Genomic DNA, 20603 nt, shown 5'->3' with positions numbered 1-20603 from the left:
ATGTGACTGTTATTCATGTGAGATCTGACCGGGGGCCTTGACAATGGAATCTCATGTCCAAACATGAGCAACTCCAGCAGGGCTTGTTGAAATGATAGTGAGTGAGAACAATGGCTTTCTTCACCCTGCCTGCTCTGCTCCCCTTCCGAACCTTCTCCTATGGTGGATGATGAGAAAGTTAAGAGCAGATGTTCAGAAAAATATCACTGCGGTCAATACTTGTTTCTCACAATGGATTTTGAAATTTAACAAAATCTGCTTGTGTTTAATTTGTGGAAGACTAATTTGCAGAAGGGAAAGCACTGGGGATGGAGGATGTAATTATTGATTTTTGGAACATTTCAGATAATTACGTAATTGGTCAAACAGTGAATAAAAATTGAGACTGAACATTGTAAATTATTGAATATTGGATGGGAAATAAGTCATATCTTTCTGTAATGCTGCCGTGTTTGCAGCCGGACTGTCTAATTCCTTCAGAACTGCATTGAGATTACCCATGCAGATTTTGTTTCACTCACTTTCGACCATCAATGTTAAGACAACAACCTCATCTCTGTTTGAATCAGATCTCAGAAATAAAACAATAGTATTCTAATGTCTGCCTACCATTTGCTTATTTTCTGTCTTGTTTCTTATGCATGCAAATTAAATAAAACATTACAAAAGCTAGTACACACAAGACACAGAGTCTTCACCACCCATTAATAAGTAATGTCTTAAATGGCTGCATATCATGTTCATTAAATTTAGAAACAATATACAGAATTGAAGAGGCATGGTTTTGTTAGAATACTAATTGGAATAAACTGGTAAGAATGGCAATATTGATATTTTTGAAATATACTTTTTAATGTTATTAATATGTAGAATGGATCAAAAGTTTGCTGACCATATGAAGGACAAGAATGTGGCAAGCAGTGAATTTGCAAAGAAGAAATCCATTCTTGAACAAAGGCAGTACTTGCCTATATTTGCTATTCGAGAACAGCTACTCAATATAATACGGTAAGTAATGATTTAATATTTAAATAGCACATTGTTGATGGTTGTGGGAGCTGAGGTACCAAGTGGCATGCCTCAGGTTTACTGTGGTAATTAATTAAAACATCAGAGGTATGATTTTTTTTAAACTCAGTGAGTTGTTGTGACCTACAATATATACAACTTGAATAAGTGGGAATGAAGATTCAATAGTAATGTTCAAGAGAATTAGATAAATATTTGAAGGGGAAAAAATCAGGGTTCTGGGTAACTGGCAGGAGAATTGAAACACTTGGATAACTATTTTAAAGATCTGGCACCAACATGATGGGCTGGCTGGCTTTCTTCTGTGCTTTGCCATTCTATGGAATTAGATGACCACCTCAAAATGAAGCTAACTGGTGCAGAATGGTCAGTTTTGGTTCACATATTCAGCTATAGCATGGCAGCACAGTGGTTAGCATTGCTGCCTCACAGTGTCAAGGACCCGTGTTTGATTCTGACCTTGAGTGACTGTGTGGAGTTTGCGCGCTCTCCCTGGGTGCTACAGTCTCCTGCTAGGTCTGGGTAAGCTGCTGTATCGTAGAGTCAAGTTCAAAGTCAATGGGCCGAGTGGACAGATTCTGCACTGTTGGGGTTCCAAGGTTACATAGTGTGTCATTACTCCAAAATTGAAGCATATTTTCCTACTTAAATGATAAAAACTAACATTATTGCAATATAAAAAATAATCAGTAGCAATGCTATTGGCACATTTCAGCAGTCTGTTTAACCCTTTTCATGCAGTTGCACAGCTAACAGAGCAGGTTGCATCTGTGGTGCTGATTTGAATGTCATTGAAATATGGAATCCCATGGAATGCTTACAGTATAGAAGAAGACATGGTGGCACAGTGGTTAGCACTGCTGCCTCACAACTCCTGGGTTTGATTCCTGGCCTGGGTCACTGTCTGTGCGGAGTTTGCACATTCTCCCCAGGTCTGTGTGGGTTTCCTCCGGGTGTTCCAGTTTCCTCCAACAGTCCAAAGATGTGTGGGTTAAGTTGATTGGCCACACTAAAATACCCCTTAGTGTCCTAGGGTGTGTAGGTCAGAGGGATTAGCAAGGTAAATATGTGGGGTTACAAGGATAGGGCCTGGGTGGGATTGTTGAAGGTGCAGATTCAATGGGCCAACTGGCTTCCTTCTGCACTGTAGGGATCCTATGATTCTGTTCTATGAAAGCCATTCAACCCATCGGGTTTGCACTGACTCTCCGAAAAGCATCTCATCCAGGCTCTATCCCTGTAACCCCATTTCCCATTTACCCCACTAATCCCCATAACCTACACATCTTGGGTCACTAAGAGGCAATTTAATTGAGTATGATCAATCCACCCAACTTGCACATCTTTAGTCTGTGGGAGAAAACTGGAGCACCCTGAGGGAACCCACGCAGACATGCTGAGAACATGCAAACTCCACACAAACAGATGTCCAAGTCTGGAATCAAACCTGGGTCCCTGGCACTGTGAGGCAGCAGTGCTAACCACTATGCTACCGTGCCAGCACCTCAATTTCAGGAGTGTTTTGTGTTGTTACTGACATACACTTCGACATTTCTCTTTCATCTTTGTGGGGATGCATAATTTAAGAGACAGCTAGGAAATGTAGTTTCTCAAGTACAAGGTGAACATTATGATTATTCTGTGTATTGGCAGAAGATGTCAGATCAGTAGCTCTAATGATTGAATGTTGGCCTCCCAGTCACAGGATCCCTCATTCTTACTCCAGCTGATATTCAGACTTGTTTGCTTTCATTGAAAAAAAAAAGTTGACTATCTTTGTTCAAACCACTAGAAACAGTGGTACTTTAAACAAAACAGAAACAAGCAGAGCTGGCTTTGTGTCACAGAGCGTACTTTCTGTTTTCCTAAAATGGGATGATGTTAGTTAATGAATAAAAGTCAGTAGATTGTTCCAGTCAGACTGTATTTTTGTTGTGACTATTGGGACATCAGAGGAAGTTCATTTGTGTATGTTATGGTAAGTGAAAAAAGATTAGGAGCTTCACATTAATATTTATTTTTCTTCGTTCTGTACAGTGATAACAATGTCGTCATTGTTGTTGGAGAGACTGGTAGTGGGAAGACCACTCAACTAACACAGTATCTGAGTGAAGATGGTTATTCAAACTATGGCATGATTGGATGTACTCAGCCCAGACGTGTGGCAGCCATGTCTGTGGCGAAACGAGTTAGTGAGGAGATGAATGTCAACCTTGGAGAAGAGGTAATCAAATAGTTTCGGTCTGGTTTTTAGGTCAACAGTAAAATAAATTGTGAACTACCTTTTGCATTCTCAGCTTGTTAAAAATGAACTAGTTGTGGACAGTGCTTTGTATAGACTTTCCAGTATTCGCTTTTTAAAATGGTCATGCATGTTTAATGTGGCTGTGCCATTTCTCATAAAAAAACTGAAGGGAGGATTTGATGACATAGGCATTAAACTTTGAATAAACATAAAGGGTGGGATTCTCTCATCCCTCCCTTCCTCTTGTTGCATGTTTCTCAGTGCAGGAAATGATCCGCCATTGGCCAGTGGCAGGATCTTCTGGTCCCGCATTTTTCATTGATCTCCTCCTTGCCACTGGGAAACCTGCTGTGGCGGTGTGCCATCAGCAGGACCTGAAGGATACCGCCAGTGGAAGGGTGGGAAAACCCCGCTCAAAATGTTTGTGATTTTTCATTCTTTTCTTGTTTTTGGGGACTTTCTTCATATTAACCATTTAAAAACACAACAGTACATTTAAGTTCTGAAACTATAGGAGTTATCCTATAACCCAAATTCTCCACTGTTCCATTGTTATTTTTGCTTAAGAAAGATATTAAAGAGTGGAATCTATTTTAAACTTTTAGATCTTTGTTCTACCTGAGTTTTCATGTATTCAATTTGGAATCCGAGCAGAAAGGAAGTAACAAGGAGTCAATTTAGTCTGAATAGAAAAAACCCGAACTCGTATATAAAAAGCTTTCAGTTTAACCAGAAAGTTTACCCATTTCTGCAAATTTGCCTCTTTTGAGGTTTCATATTGTCCATTGTTCTTATCACCATGTTAATTTTATTGTCTTTCCTTTCTAGGTGGGTTATGCTATTCGATTTGAAGATTGTACTTCTGAACAAACTGTCATTAAATATATGACAGATGGTATTCTGCTTCGGGAATCCCTGAGAGAAGCAGACTTGGATCATTATAGCGCTGTTATTATGGACGAAGCCCACGAACGGTCACTAAACACTGATGTACTGTTCGGCTTACTTCGAGAGGTGCGTATGTAGCTGAGACATTAAGGTAGCAATATCGAGAAAAAAATCCCTTGAGCTATTTTATATTTCTTTTGTTTGTTAAGCATTTTCATCTTTTCCATCCCAATAACACTTTATACCAAATATAATTTCCATTTCGATATGGTAAGCAATTGTTCCACAATGGCTGTCTGGTGTGCAAGAGAGACATGAGATGGCTCAGTTTCCGTTTCCTCCACTATCTTTTACAGAATTTCCTCAGCTGAGATTTGGAAATTGTGGTGAGGCGAATCTGTGCCACATCTGTCATATGCTGCCGTCTTCTTGTGCTGTATGTTAGTATGTCACACAGGCATTGCACGACATAACCAGATGTGCTGCTTTAATTATTTTGAAACCTTGGTGGTAGAGTGGATAGCACTGCTGCCTCACAGTGCCAGGGACCCAGATTCAATTCCTCGGGTTACTCTCTGTGGAGTCTGCACATGCTTCCCGTGTCTGCATGGGTTTCCTCCCACAGTCCAAAGATATGTGAGTTAGATTGATTGGCCATGCTAAATTGATCCTAGTGTCAGAGGATTATCAGAATAAATATGTGGGCTTGCGGGAGTAGGACTTGGGTGGGATTGTGGTCAGTGTAGATTTGATGGGTTGAATGGCCTCCTTCTGCACTGTTGGGATTCTGTGTTTGTGAAGGTTAATTAATTCTTCTTTTATCCAACTTTTCCTAGGTTGTAGCTCGTCGTGCTGATCTAAAGCTAATTGTTACATCGGCAACCATGGATGCAGGCAAGTTTGCAGCATTTTTTGGGAATGTTCCTGTTTTCCATATTCCAGGCCGGACTTTTCCTGTGGATATTTTCTTCAGTAAGGTATGTTACCAGTTGAAGACTTTCACTTGTATGTGGTTCTTTCATTTAATGATTCTTTCCACGGAGCAGGACTTTGTAAGCTGCAAGTGCTCATGTTTTTAAGCTTTGGAATCCACTATATTTAGAATTCAAGGGTAAATTTTTGAGTACTGGTGGTGGCACAAAAACAACTGCACAAATAGATTGATTTAGTAGTATTTCTTGTGACTTTTAATTTCTGGTTGTGAATTTCCGCAGTTTATAGGGAAGATATGTAAAGGCCAGCACTTTGAGGCTGAACCCATCCATGATGCAAACAAAACAGTACCCTGCAATAACCAGTGACATAGGAATGTTTTCTTTGCATGGCACTGTGCCTCCAGGGGGTGGGAATATTTCACAATAATAGTTCTGAAACGAAGTACAGCATAAAACACTATGCCCCGATTTTACCAACAGTTTGGAGGGGTTCAGAGCATCCTCTGGGGGGAGGGAGAGGCAGTCGGTGGGTCAGATGTATCTCTTGGGGTGGAGGGGGATGCGTGAGGGCTGATCGTTGTCTGTTGCGGGGGGTGTGGGGGATGGATCTTTGGTTGGGGTGGGGGGGGATGCGGTGCAGGGGTGTCCGCTGCCACTCTGCGGGCGATCCCTCCTCCCCACTGGAGGGACGAATCTCTTCTCCTTGAGTGAACATGTGGGTAGCGGGGGGGGAGTGGATAAGGGGAACAGTGATATGTGTGGGTAGTGGGGTGGGGGGGAGGGGTGGATAAGGGGGACAAAGATGTGTGTGGGTAGTGGGGGGGTGGATAAGACACACACACACACACACACACACACACACACACACACACATATCACTGTCCAACTTATCCACCCCCTGCTACCCACACACATCGCACGTCCATTCGGGGAAGAGGGGGTTGTTCCTCCGGTGGGGAGGAGGGATCACCTGCAGAGTGGCAGCGGACCCCCTGTTCCCCCCCACCAGAGATCTATCCGGCGCACCCCCCCAAATCAGTGAACGATTGGGCCTCTCCCCCACCACCAGACAACGGTCAGCCCCCCTGCCGAGGTACATCTGACCCACCTTTTCCTCCTGCCGTGCGCCCCCCCTGCCCAAAAGAGGATGACCTGGGTCACAGAGCTGCTCTTTCTGCTTTTTCCTTTCCCGGCCTGGGCGTGCTTTTCCAAATTCTTTTCGAAGTGCGCAAGCGTAGTTCAGAGCTCCGATCATTCCAAAAGCACTAAGCCCCGCCCACAGCACGAATCGCACCAGAGCCAGCAAAAGCATATGGGTGTGCTGCAAAGAGGATTCCGGGCTCAGATCTGCATTACACTTGGATCCAGTCCTTAGACTCCAAATGATAAAATCGGGCCCTACGTGTGACTATGTGGAACTCGGGAGTAATAGACGAAGGGAATGGAAGCACAAAACATAAATATTAGAATATAAAAATAGGAACAGCAGTAGGGAATTTGGTCCCTTGAGCCTGCTCTGCCCTTCAATAAGATCATGGCTTATCTGATTGTGACCATAACTCTGCTTTCCTGCCTTACCTTCACACCCTTTGACTTCCTTGTAGATCAAAAATGTATCTAACTCAACCTTAAACATACTCAATGACCCAGCCTCCATTGCTCTCCGAGTTAGAGAATTGCACACATTAGGAATCCTTTCAGAGAATAAATTTCTCTTCATATTTGTTTCAAATGCTTGCTTCATTCATATTGTCACACTTGTTTCTTTATAAATATTCATCATCAATAACCATTAATAGTTAATTTCTCTGCAAATTCTTAAACATCATAAAAACTGTCAGTTAATTTGAACAGAAAAAAATAAGCTTGGTTCCGGCCCCAATAAATGAATGATTCAGTTTTGAAACCTATTTTTGAAGTCTGGAGTAATTTGACATAAGGAAATTTCCTGGTGTATAATTTATATATCTTGTTAGATGCATTGGACTGAAATACCTGCCAAATCTTTCTGAGGTGCTTCTGTCAAAATGTTTTTAAATGGATAGTTTGTATGAAGATCAATGGCACTATGTCCAAATCAGTTGCTCTGCATTGAAATAATGTTATTCAGGTAAAAACATAGGGAGGGATTGGCTATGTAAAAGCTTAATAATAACTTATTAAAAAATCTCATCTTAATACTGAGCACTGGATATTATGTAATTGCTTTAAGTATTTACTGAATGTATATATTGCACATATATTTAACAATGTGCAATTAATAAAAAGTTACAAAGCCACTGCCTCCATCTATTAAATAAGTTTCTGCAACACAATACAATGTATTGAGAATGCTTGAGGTGCAGTGTTTATGGAGTTTTATTGTAAAATTCCAAAACCAACTTATTCTAAGCAAATTGTTGCCTTTTTACACTATTAGGTAATAGATGAATATTCATTTTTATTCACAATATTCACTTTTAAAAGCAGCTTTGAGCTTAGATTATTGCAGCAGTTATACCTTTGTATGCAGTTCTTGCGTGATACGTGATAGTTACACTTAACCGTAGCTATATTTTGTTTGCAGACATTAAATTCTCTTTCCATATTATTTTTTTCTCAAAAAAACAAAGCCAAATATTTGGAATGTAGACAAACATCTTGCACCAATAGCAAATGCCTTGTTAATATGTGGCCAGTATAATCTACGTGTTTATTTAAAGAAAGGAATGAAAGTTAGTCATTTCAAATCAGGTTCTGACTTGCAACTTAAAAAAAAATTAAACTCTAAATTGACTTCAAATAGTTGACCTGAGTTTTTTAAATGGAAGTTAATTTTAATTAAGGGGACAGAACCAATTTCGTAGCGAAATAATAAAATATGCATTATAATACGTGTGATAATTATATAACCCAACTAACTGTGAGCGATGCTACAACTTTGATAACAATGCCATGTATAAATTATGCAAGACTTCCTGTGCCATATTTTCTTAGTTTTCAGCATTAGCAGATAAAGCTTAACATTTCTAGCATTACCAAAACATGTGAGCATACACATGTATATATAAATTGGAGAAAGAGTTGGCCATTAGATCCCTCGAGCCTGCTCCACTATCCAATAAGATCATGGCTGATCAGATTGTGGCCTCAACTCCACATTCTGCCTATATCCAATAACCTTTGACTCCCTTGGTAGTCAAGAATATCTACCTTGGCCTTAAAAGTATTCAATGACCCTATTTCCACCCTCTCTTAGAAGAAGTGTTCCAAAGATTTATGACCCTCTCGAGAGAAATAAAAGTAATTCTCATCTCTGTCTTTAACAGGTGACCCCTTCATTTTAAACTGTGCCTCCTAGTCCTAGTCTCTCCCACAAGGGGAAACATCTTTTCAGTACTCTTCCTGTCAAGTCCCCTCAGGATCTTATGTTTGATTAAAATAATTTTTCATTCTTCTAAACACCAATGGATACAGGCCCAGCTTATAAGACACACTCTCATCCCAGGTGTCAGTCAACTGAGCTTTCTCTGAACTTTTGCTAACACATTTCTATTCTTTATTAAATAAGGAGGCCAGAACTGTCCCCAGTTTTCCAGTTGTGGTCTCCCCAGTGTCATGTGAAACTATAGCAAAACTTTTCTATTATCATATTCCATTCCCCTTTCAATAAATAGCAACATCCATTTGCCTTCTAATCTTGTGCTGTACTTGCATACTAACTTTTTGTGATTCATATACCATGACATCTCAATCCCTCTGTAGCTCAGAGTTCTTCAGTCTGTCTCCATTTAAATAACACGCTGCTTTTCTATTCTTCTTGCTAAGGTTTACAGTTTCCCACATTATACTCCATCTGCCAATTTTTTTCCCATTCAATTAACCTGAATATATCCCTTTGCAAAATTCTTATGTCATCTTCACAACTTACTTTCCTACCTTTCTTTGTGTCATCAGCAAATTTTGCTAATGTACTTTGGTCTCTTTGTTTAAGTCACAGATATAAATTGTGAATAGTGGAGGCCCCCCCCACTAATCCCTGTGGCACTCCAGTCATCGTATGTTGGTAATCTGAAAATAACCCTTTTATGCCTACTCTCTGCTTTGAGAATTATTTTTCTACGGGTACTTTTGGCTCTTTCAAGGAACCTGTGTGGGTTACTGTGAAGTTGATTGGCTGGAATGGATTAATAAACCTGTATCTGTTCTCACCATTTTTGTATCGTTTGCATTTCTGCACATTGATTAGTCAGTGCAAATTACCAACAAAACTTGTCCCAAAGCACAACTCATCAGGAAATCCACCATTGATCCCAACAAGTGAACCCAACAGCAGTTCAGATGCAGTTTTACTGTTCAGTTAATTCCTTATTCCCTTTTCTCATTACTTGTTCATTAAATTTTTGATTCATAAATTAATCACCATATTTAATTTGTTTAATTTCATTATTAATTTATTAGCTAGATTAACTTTTTATGAAATTTGCATAAATCAGTTAGTTTCCCAGTATAATAAATCCACCGTACTGTCACTGTGAAATGCCATATGAGATCAACTTTTATTTACTAAATTAATAAAATTGGTCACTTTTGTTGTTCTCAAGTTGTAGCTGCCCACTAGCCAAAATTTAAAACGACTGTTTTGAAATTTTGGCTTGGCCAGTCTAGATAGATCCAAGAATTGAGTTCAAATGGTTTAAAATCTTGACTTTGACTGATGTGTTACATGCTACTTATGGGTATACTTTGTTTCTGTGTATTTTTACAGACTCCCACAGAGGATTATGTGGAAGGAGGAGTTAAACAAGCTCTTCAGATTCACCTATCAACTGTTCCGGGTGATATATTAATATTTATGCCAGGCCAGGAAGACATTGAGGCGAGTGTGCAGTTAATAAAAGTTTCAAAATAGTATAATCTTTTCACTTTCACTTCTTAATAAAACTCAGAATATAAGGCAAGTCAGAAAGAGGTGCATTCCATCACAGTAAGTGCCTCTCAGGATCAATTGGAAGAAATGATTGGAAAGGTAGTCTGGGGAGAATAGTTGCCAAATTGACTGTACTAAGTGCTGACTCATTGTCATGGTCATTTGGCAGTCAGTAGAGAAATATTTCCTTTTCAATAAACAAAATAAATGACCAAATGAAACTATTTTTTGTGTTCAAAAAGGCAACTGTCATAGTGTATTTTTTCCTCACATTGATTTTAGCAGTGCTAAGCAAGGATTTTCACTGAAATTATTGTGAAAAAATGTTGACTAACTCCATTTTATGATGTTGAAGAAGTATAGCTTAATTTATAATTGAATAAAAGCAGATCAACAAATTTTCTTTTTTGAAGAAGATATGTTCCACATTAATAATAATTGTCCTATATAGTCTTATTGGTTATACATGACTAAATGTGAAAGTATGTATATATGTACTTTCTGAAATCTCTACTCCATCTGTCTGGCTTCCTTTCTATCTGTTGTGTCTGTCTCCTATTTTGATTCCATCTCCTCTTTACCCCTTATCCACTCCACTTTGTGCTTTGCTTTAGTGTGAAATTCTATACCATAAGCAGCGAGGTGCTAACTGAGACAAGAGGCTCACTGTATGGCAAATACAAAAAAAGTGCATGGGGTATTCTCAGATTTGGTTGCCATCAGAAATTTGTCACCACCCTCCACCTCCTCCATGATGAGGTGGATGCCATGATCCTCACCAATGGAACTACCACAAACGCTACCTCTCAGTGGAAATGGGTAAAACAAGGCTGTGTCGTTACACCAACTGTCTTCTTCATTTTCTGCTTTGCAACGTTGCACCTCACCTCCAGCAAATTTCCCACAGGCATGAAGATAATGTGTGGAAAAGATGGAAAATTGTTCAATCAGCATCACCTTCAGTCCAAAATCACCCCAACTTCTGTCAATGGAAATTCCAGTACTTTCTCAAATTGTCATACAAATTCAGCTTTTTTTTGGTGGGCAGAATGCCTTGGTCTCCTTTGTGAACATGGGAAGAATTTAATAACTTTATTTGCTACTTCCCAGTTATTTAATGTTGTATCATTCCTGAGAGCTTTCAATGATCTTTACTAGGAAGGGAGCCTATGATAAACATTGCGGCAAGAGAGTTAATTTGGGGGTGAGTAAATCAAAGGAACATAAATTGCTACTCAAGAGAAATGAGCCAGACTGAGTAGGCTCAATCTTGAACCCTATCCCTTTGTATTCCAGTCCACTTGAGATAAAATCTCACATTCCATTAGCTTTTTTAATTTTTGCATCTGCCCATTCACTTTTAGTGAATTCTATATTTGCCCTCTGCTTATAGGTCAAAATGAATGGTTTCATGCTTTGAGCTACATTGAGTTGCATCAGTCATTGTTTTGCCCATTCACCTTAATCTGAGTACCCCATTGTCACATTTTTCTCCCATCTGTACTATTTCCTTTGTCACCTGATGTAGTTTAATCTGCAAATTTGGATTTACAAATCTCTATTCCTTTATCCAAATCATATGTAAATAAAGCTGTGGCTCTGGTTCAGGGCTCTGGAGTAGCTAGTTGCACGACTAGTTAGATCCTGATAATTTGAATGTGCATTACTCTTGCTCTCTATCTCCTGCCCCCTAACTGATTCACTACCCAAGCCTATAGATGCCTCCAATTCCATGCACTCTTGTTTTTTTCACTGCCCACTGGAATGAAATCTTGTCAAATGCCTCTGCGAATTCATGTAAATGCTTCTTAACATGTTATGTTAGTTACCTCCTCAAAGAATTCAACTTGATTTGTTAACTGTGGCATACTGTTTACAAATCCATGGTGGCACACTCTGAGCAGCTCGTATTTGTCCAAGTGCTCACATCTGTGAAAGTAACAGATAGAGTGAAGCAGTGAAATTGAGAATGCATAAAATGCTAGAATTGGAGAAGTGCAGAGATCGTGAAGGGCTGTAGGACTAAAGGAGGTTATAGAGATAGGGAGAACTGAGGTCGTGGAGCGATTTTGAAACCGGGTTGAGAATTATAAAATCAGGATAGCAAAATCCATATCCCTCACACTTGGCATTACAGGTAAGTTGAATAGCAGTATAGGTTGGAAAAGGGAGTTGGGTGTTGAAAAAAGGAGTTCTTACGTTTGAGGAAAAACTTAAAATAGTAGGATGATTTCATTGTTTGATTTGAAGAGTGGAAGTGCTTGGATCTGCAGCAGTAGCCAGTATGTACACGAGTGGACACACCATTAATAATTTTATATTGCATAAATCTAATGTCGAAGAAAAAGCGTATGGCTAAGGAATTCAGAGTAGCAGTCAGGTTGCCTGGGACCTATGTGGGATTTGGAGGCCAGACTCATTTTCTCATCAAGAATAGTGGGCTGTATTTCAACCTTTCTTTAATATTTTTAATGTTAGCTAAGCGTCAAGTTGATCATTTTTATAAATTGCTCTTTTGAGATTGGAACTCTCTGCATGGATCTAATCATGCATGTCCGAAGCTGATTTTTCTCTGGATAAAGAGCAATATAGAAACAATGATGCTTGCCTCTTGTCACCTGAAGGAGATATTAGTCTGAAGATGACATTTTATGGCATCTCAAATGACAGATTGAGGTGAACATACAGATCTGTTGTGGTTAAAATAGATAAATTGGGTAGTTCTAACCTCCCTCCAGCTAGATAAATAATTAGGATGAGGATTTGAGCCTAGCTGTGGACTAAATTGTTGATACCAGGGTAATGTGCATGAGGATTATTTTATTTATAAGCAGAACTGCTGCTTTGTTCTAATTAAAATGTGCCCTCTCCATCTAGGTGACTTGTGATCAGATAGTGGAACGATTAGAAGAGTTGGAAAATGCGCCCCAACTTGCTGTGTTACCAATATATTCCCAGCTGCCTTCTGATCTTCAGGCTAAGATTTTTCAAAAGGTATACCTCAGTGTTTTCATTCACAAAGTGTAACCTATTGCATAATCCAAACTCTGAGCTCTTAGAACTATAACTTTCAGCTCATGAGAAGAAACTGGAAAGCAAATTCAGTGCTTTTTGGTGAGGTAATGTGAATTCCGCACGTGTATCTGATTTTTTTTGCAGATTATCAGTTGCTATATTTCTTCTTATACTTAAGTTTCATGTTTATATAATATGAAATCAGAAGTGAAAAAATACACCCAATGAGGTGGTCTATGGTTATTGTACAAAAATCATCATATTATTTTAATTTCTTCCATTATGCAGAACAACCATAAACATTGATTCATCATCCATTATTGTCAATTTACAACCACTTGTACTTGTGAAAAGGTTTAGGCTTCCTGGTATGATCAAGCTTTCATTTCAAATTTTTGATGTTGGTTTCTAGTTAGTTTGGTAGCAAATGTAATTGCAAAGGCAAACTTTAAATTCTTATGTTTTGAGGAAAGAATTATTTTCCAATTCAACAGTACACAAATTTAAATGCCACTGATTGGAATGTTTTGGAAATATAATCAAGATCTTAAGATTTTTTTCTGACTTCAAGACAGTGGGCATGTTACTGGATGTTAGTTCTTGAATATTTTTAATCTTTACAGCTGAAAAGGAACTCTACCCAAGTTTTTATTTTTAAGTAGATTTGATTCAGGAGTAAGGAGAGGAGGCGAGGGAAGACATCAATTTATCCATTACTCAGTATACAGAAGAGTGGCAGTGGTTGTAATAGTTGATTCTTAAATAGTATTTACAAATTGTTTTTTGATGTTGGAGGGAAGATGGTGGTTTGGTGGTAATGTTGCTTGACTACTAATGCAGAGGCCCAGGCAAATGCCCAGGGGACATTGGTTTAAATCTCACCACAGTAGCTGGTAGAATTTCAATTGAGTTAATAAACTCTGGAATTGAAAGCCAATCTTAGTAATGGGATTACCAGATTCATCATCATAATTAAATTATCATTGATTTTGTAAAAACCCATATGGTTCACTAACATCCTTTCACGAGGGAAACCTGCAGTCCTTTCTGATCTGGCCTACATGTGACTCCAGACCAGCAGCAATGTGGTTGACTCTTAACTGCTCCCTGAAATGGCCTAACAAGCCACTGAGTTCAAGGTCAATTAGAGATGCCCTTGCCAACAACACCCACATCCTATGAAAGAGAAGACTGTAGACAATTCCTTAAAGGCATACTTGGAGGTTGGAACCAGCAGAGAAGGTACTGACACCTGCTTATTTTTGTTTTTTCACTTTTTGTCAAGGCTCCAGATGGAATCAGAAAGTGCATTGTGGCTACAAACATTGCAGAGACATCACTGACTGTGGATGGGATCATGTTTGTCGTTGATTCAGGATACTGCAAACTGAAAGTAAGAATATGCTAATAGGGTACAGATTTGACTGCAACATTTCTGCAGGCTTTAAAGGCACATAATCTTATTTTAACAAAAATCAATTCTTTGTTCCTGAAATTACATTCTTGTGGGGTGCTATTGAAAGGGTAAATCTCGGTAATTTTTAATGATTTCTGCAGTTTTGCTTGAAATGTACAATATTGGCCAAGAACTTCTGATCTCCAGATGGTCCTACACCAGAGGTACCCCCAGTAGAGGCTGGAGGTCTCCTTGGAAGTCCCAATGCACTAACTGTGCGGAATGTTCCCAGGAAATTTGGACTTTGGTTTTGACTGGCTTCCCAGGAGTTACCCAGGAAAAGTTAGAAAGATTAAAACCAGTTCAACCACCTGGATAACTATGTTACTAATCCTCTAACTCCCCATTGGATCCCCCAACCCAAACTACTTCCTCAATCACTTGCCTAGCAAGCTATTTCCTTAACCACCTGCCATCCTACCCCATTCAAGGGTGGGCCTGGGTAAGATGCTCTTTCGGAGAATTGATGTACAACGTGGGCTGAATGGCCCCCTTCTGCCCTGTCGGGATTCTGTGGTGTTTCAATGGTGATTGCCCCCCCCTTGGAAGATTCAGTCCATGTTGAATTATGATATTCTGCCATAAATTTCACAAAAGCACATTTTGCAAAAGTTGTAGCCTTGCCTCCCAATAATTCAATATTACTGAGAGTGTGTCTGTTTGTCCTATTGCATGAAATACAGTATTTGCTTTGTTTCACAAAATATGAAGATAGTTTTGGTTAAGTTCCATTATTGGTCAGATTATTTGTAGGAAATGCTTGGTAGAGCACATTTACTTCCCTAGAGATAGGGGAAGAAAATGGAAACCCCAATCTCCAGACATTTACGCACACATTTGTTGTCGCTCATAAAGTGTCATTAGCAGAAAAACAAAATTACTTTCTTGCTTTGGGCTAGGTAATGAAGTATGGAAGGAAAGAAAATAGCTTTAAAATGAACGCTGACTGCTTATTTCTGTGTCTTCTGCACAGTTGATTTAAATAGAGCATCACTCTGAGAGATAAGAACGTACCACCCTAATTTTTAAACTATCAACCAGTTAGAACAAGAAGCATTAAAACAAAGCAAGAGCAGTACAGTACATTTTTTGTTGTTACAAATATATATTTAGCTGCCATGATTTTTTCACTATATTAATGTTTCTTGCCTCTTTATTGACCTTTTGAACAGGTTTTTAACCCTAGAATGGGTATGGATGCTCTTCAGATTTATCCAATCAGCCAGGCTAATGCCAATCAGCGTGCAGGTCGAGCTGGGCGAACAGGTCCAGGGCAATGTTTTAGGTAACTACAAGTAATTTTCTGTAATTCTCTTATGTGCATATCACACTCCTTGAAAGATATCCAGTGACAACTCCTGGATTGTGCATATTTGTGAATGCTGGATGACGCCTACTCAGTCGTATAGCTTGCCAACATCCACATGTGACGAGAGAGATTGGGTCAAGTAGCAGAGACTTCGGTTGGTAAAAATCAACCTCTTCAGAGTAGAAAAAATTTGGCATGACAATGCAGAAAGCCTTTTCAACTTTTTAATTTCAAATAAGCTTTTTTAACAGAATAAAGATAGAATGGAAACTTAACAATTTTGTACAAATTACTTGATAACTAAAGTAACTATGGTGTAGACTAAAAGAGAATGGAAAACTGTTCCCAAAACTGTTTCACTAGTACCTTGCTCTTCCAAATTATCAATCTATTGAAGTCACTACCCGACAAGTCTGACCTTTTTCACCTGCTTGATACTAAAGTTTAGAAAGAAGTTTCTTCTGATCTACAGAGGTGCAGAATAATTTTGTAATTGACAAATTGTGCCATGAACATTACAGAAATAGAAAGCAATCTTTTTACATTCACTTAAAATTTTCAGTATTAATATAGACCTCAAACTAAATGTACTGAAAACATTTTATTTGGATCAATTTATTTTTGTGAGCAGTATTAAATTTGACCAAAAAGAATTGTTGGGTCTTGCAGCTATAAACAATATAGGTTGTGTAAAATAACATTTTGAGACATGAGCTGTTATGACGCAGAGATTAATTCCCTTTACCTTGCTTCATAATCTGGTAAAAATGTTTGGGAAAGTGTTAACATTTAGAGGTTAATTAACATAAAGACCTGACATTCACTTTAAGTGAATAATTAACAAGTTATTTTGTTTAACCAACCGGAACTTTAATTAAACAAGTAACATACTAATTGAAGGGAAGTTCGACTGTAATGCCGTTCGAACAACTACAAGGGCCCATTCACTACCAAAACAGTAATAACAGAATTTTAGTCACTCATAGAGAAAATGTACAACCAGGTCTGATGGCATTTAGAAGCTTTTGGAGTTTGTCTGTTGCTTTCTTTGTTGGTAAGGTCTTTCTGATTTGATACCCTTTTGTTAGATAGATGGAGACTTCTCTTCAGAGATAGTTCTTTCACTGGCAGAGTAGAGAGCTGTTCTAGAGATGTTCTTCTGTTCTGGCTAGCTCTCAACTGAATTGTCGGCAATTTTTTTATAAGATGACCTATCAACTTTGCTCCATCCAGATTGGCCTGCTGTTGACAACAACAGCAAATTCAAATTTGATACGTTCCTTTTAGCTGAATGTCTTCTTTAAACTGATCGGCTGTCAAAAATGCAAAAATCTGCAAAGTCTGTTACCAAGGCAATCCTGATGCTTGGTCCTAGTTACAAGTGTTGTAAGCTGTGTGCCTGCTTCTTAAACATCCCAGCATTGAACACAAAACCAGCCTTTAAAGGGACCACACATTGTTTTTCCCTCCAGCAGTTTTTATAATTCTTTTACATCTTTATAAACATTCTTTATATCTTTACAAACTTAATTTCACAACAGAATAAAGAGATGTACATTCACATCTCAATATAATGGATTTATTTATTAAACTGTGCAGGTTGTACACACAGAGTGCTTATAAAAATGAGATGTTGACCACCACTGTTCCTGAGATTCAGCGGACAAACTTGGCTAATGTGGTACTGCTGCTGAAATCACTGGGTGTACAAGATCTGCTCCAGTTCCACTTTATGGACCCGCCACCTGAAGATAATATGCTGAATTCTATGTACCAGCTCTGGATCCTGGGTGCCCTTGACAACACAGGTAATTGGAAGAATGCATTTAAAAGTTTGTTTTGAACATAAGTTTTTGCCCACAGGGATAAAATATTGGAATTGTATTGCTTTCAACTTTTGAGAAAGAAATATTGTCAGTCAAATTATTTCGCATAGCCTTCAAGCCCTATGTCATATCAAAAAATAATGGATAATGAAAAACCATTCAGTCCATCGAGACTGGTTTTATAAATCTGCAGATCACCCACCCCGGTAGCCAACTGCATATTAAATGCCTGTAATGCCACTGACTTGTCAACTTCACTTACAAAATCCAAGATGGTTATCTCCCCTGAAATAGTGACAGAGAAGTTGGAGACTAACTCCAGTTGCAAGAGGCACAGATTAAGAATGTTGAGTTTCTTGAGTGCAATTGCAGCTGCACGTATCCAGTTGAATGGTGAGAATTCAATAGAGTGGCACAATGGTTAGCACTGATGCCTCACAATGCCAGGGACCCAGGTTTGATTCCTGGCTTGGATCACTGTGTCTGTGGAGGTTGTACATTTGTCCCATGTTGGCATGTGTATGCCAACAGTGAATGCTACCGATTGTCTAATCAAACTTGATTTTCAATATTTATTCATTAGGAAAATAAATGCCTTAACAAACGAGATTATGTAATCAATTGTTTGATCTGTTCAATTTGTTTTAGACTTCTAGGAACAAATGAAAGTCACTTCTATAACACAGTCATTTTTTAAAACTGGTTTTTGTGTTTTCTCTGTAGGCAGCCTGACTCCAACTGGAAGAATGATGGTAGAATTCCCACTAGATCCCGCTCTCTCAAAAATGTTGATCGTATCATGTGACATGAGCTGCAGCGCTGATGTCCTCATCATTGTCTCAATGCTTTCAGTGCCTGCCATCTTCTATCGACCGAAGGTATGTGTGAGGTTTGTTTGCTGAGATTTTATTTGTACTATGATTGATGGTAATGATCAGGATTGCAAATGTCACAGTATTGTTTATAACACTGCAGTATTAGCATTTCTGATTGAGAAATTAAAATAGAATTATTATTGACCCAGCAGTGTATTCAATCCCTTTTCCTGTCATTAAGCTGTGTGGACTCCATGTCACAATAGCACAAACTTTTATGATTCTGATCAGGAACTCAGCTGTGTGGATGCAGTCTTTGCATCATTCTAGGGCTTTACAGATTGCAGAATTTCTTAAAGTAAATATTTAGCAAGATGTATGTTAGGATTATGGCACTCAACAAGAAGCTGGGGATAATACTGCCTTGGGGAAATATCCTACGGACCAGATTAAAGGATAAAAAGCCAGGTGTGGTCAGCCTCTTCCCCCTGCCCCAATCGCTGGCCTCCCTCCAGCTCAGACGGATTCCCATACATTTTGGCAGCAGGACACCCTCCCACCCTCCAGCACCCTCCCACCCCCCCACCATTCGCCCCTCGGCCCTATTCACAATGGGCCCTGTCTCCTTGGCAATGCTCAATGACTGAGGGGTAGTGGCAACGGCATGGGCACTTTGCCCTTTGAGCAGTGCCAGGGAGCACAGGCTGGCAGTGTAATGATGCCCATGCCTGGCGGGCACCAGCCCCCGCCGCCCAACCCCCTAGGGGCCCCGATTTCTCCCCTTCATTCCGGCAGGGTCTCCTGTTATTTTCCCGCATGTGGGGAGCTATTCTAAACCCTGCTGGAGTGAAATATTCCTGGCTGGGTGGGAGATGCTATCAGGCCCGATAATCACATTTAAAATAAATTTAAAATATGTTATAAAAAGGTTTACCTGTCTTCCCGCCGGTTTCCAGAGTGGTCCCGACTGCAACTGTTCTCGGGCTCTGGAAGACGTGCAAGAGTCGGGAACGCATGTGTGAATCCCACAAAGCGCATTTCCTGACCCAACCTGCCAGAAAATTTGCGGGTCGCAATGGGAGAATCACCCCTGATAATAAGCATCATATTTTGACATCTTGAATGTTAACTTCTGGTAGGAGGACCAAAAAATAATCAACTGCCAAATACTCAGATTTCCACCAATACAAGTTCAATCAGTGCTGCAAAAGAACTTAAAGTCATGGAATCTAAACATCAGAGCCATTGTCTGGTATCCTTTTAACCAACTTGTGACATTAAGAGATTGAGAATCACAACTGTGATTGTCATGGGTCAACCCACAGCATGTAGACTGCAGCAATTCAAGAAGGCAGCTCACCACCACCACCTTCTCAAGGACAGCTAGGGATGGGCAATAAATGCTGGCCAGCCAGCAACGCCCATGTTCCACGAATGAAAAAAAGGACACAATTTCACCACAAATCCAACAGCTTTATTGCCAAAAACTTAAACTTGGAATCGCTACGGAATGATTTAAAACATTCAGTCACCCTGGAATCATCAGACTTGGTTGACTGCAGGCTGATCAGATCCGATCTAACTGGGACTAATCTGTTTCCAGCTGAATTTCTCCTGTTGATGGTCTCACTCCTGATGGCATCATCTCAATGAGGGTTTTTAGCCTGATTTTACACTTTGCCTTCTTGGCAGCTACCATTATGCTCAATCCATCTGAACCACTTGATTGGCATTCTGGGTTTGACAGTGTGGCAACCGCTCTCATGCCCAGTACCTTTGAACCTCTTGATTAGCGGTCTCTGGTTTCTGGAGTATGTAGTAACATGTTTATAGGGAATTGTCAGCTCATTTCTGCAGCAAATTTGAACAAATCTTAAAGCATATTCATAAAGATCTCCCTGAGGTGCCTCTGTTATGCCTTTAAGAGGCACCTCAGGAGTTACAGATGTGCTCGTACACTGAGTCTTGATGATCCTGCACATTGATGTTTTAATATCCTGTTGTTAGTCTTTTCCTCTTCTGGGCCCAATCCTTCTTCACCCGCCTAGTCAGATCAGTAAATAGATAGGTATTCCACCATTACCAATTGTTCTAGCACCAGACATGCAAAATGACCTGTACCCAGCATGAAGTTGACATTAAAATAAAGGCAAAATATTGCGAATATTAAAATCTG

The 20603-nt window shown here is 39.4% G+C and overlaps 1 protein-coding gene across 3 annotated transcripts in view; it reads left to right on the top strand.

The window, feature by feature from the left end:
* dhx38 (DEAH (Asp-Glu-Ala-His) box polypeptide 38) overlaps positions 1 to 20603 on the top strand; it is a 99003-nt gene that overhangs the window by 28917 nt on the left and 49483 nt on the right. For all 3 annotated transcript variants that reach the window (XM_080186792.1, XM_080186793.1, XM_080186794.1), the window contains exons 12-21: positions 871 to 1008; positions 3067 to 3253; positions 4103 to 4288; positions 4999 to 5139; positions 9845 to 9955; positions 12884 to 13000; positions 14307 to 14414; positions 15650 to 15762; positions 17386 to 17594; positions 18336 to 18490. In XM_080186792.1, the coding sequence (XP_080042918.1) occupies positions 871 to 1008; positions 3067 to 3253; positions 4103 to 4288; positions 4999 to 5139; positions 9845 to 9955; positions 12884 to 13000; positions 14307 to 14414; positions 15650 to 15762; positions 17386 to 17594; positions 18336 to 18490 (1465 nt within the window). The remainder of the gene's footprint in view (positions 1 to 870; positions 1009 to 3066; positions 3254 to 4102; positions 4289 to 4998; positions 5140 to 9844; positions 9956 to 12883; positions 13001 to 14306; positions 14415 to 15649; positions 15763 to 17385; positions 17595 to 18335; positions 18491 to 20603) is intronic.

The sequence above is a fragment of the Carcharhinus amblyrhynchos genome, chromosome 4, assembly GCF_965287045.1.
Source record: "Carcharhinus amblyrhynchos chromosome 4, sCarAmb.v2.hapA, whole genome shotgun sequence".
Classification (NCBI taxonomy): domain Eukaryota; kingdom Metazoa; phylum Chordata; class Chondrichthyes; order Carcharhiniformes; family Carcharhinidae; genus Carcharhinus; species Carcharhinus amblyrhynchos.
The sequence above is the reverse complement of the archived record's forward strand: the minus strand, read 5'-3'. Positions and strand labels throughout refer to the sequence as shown.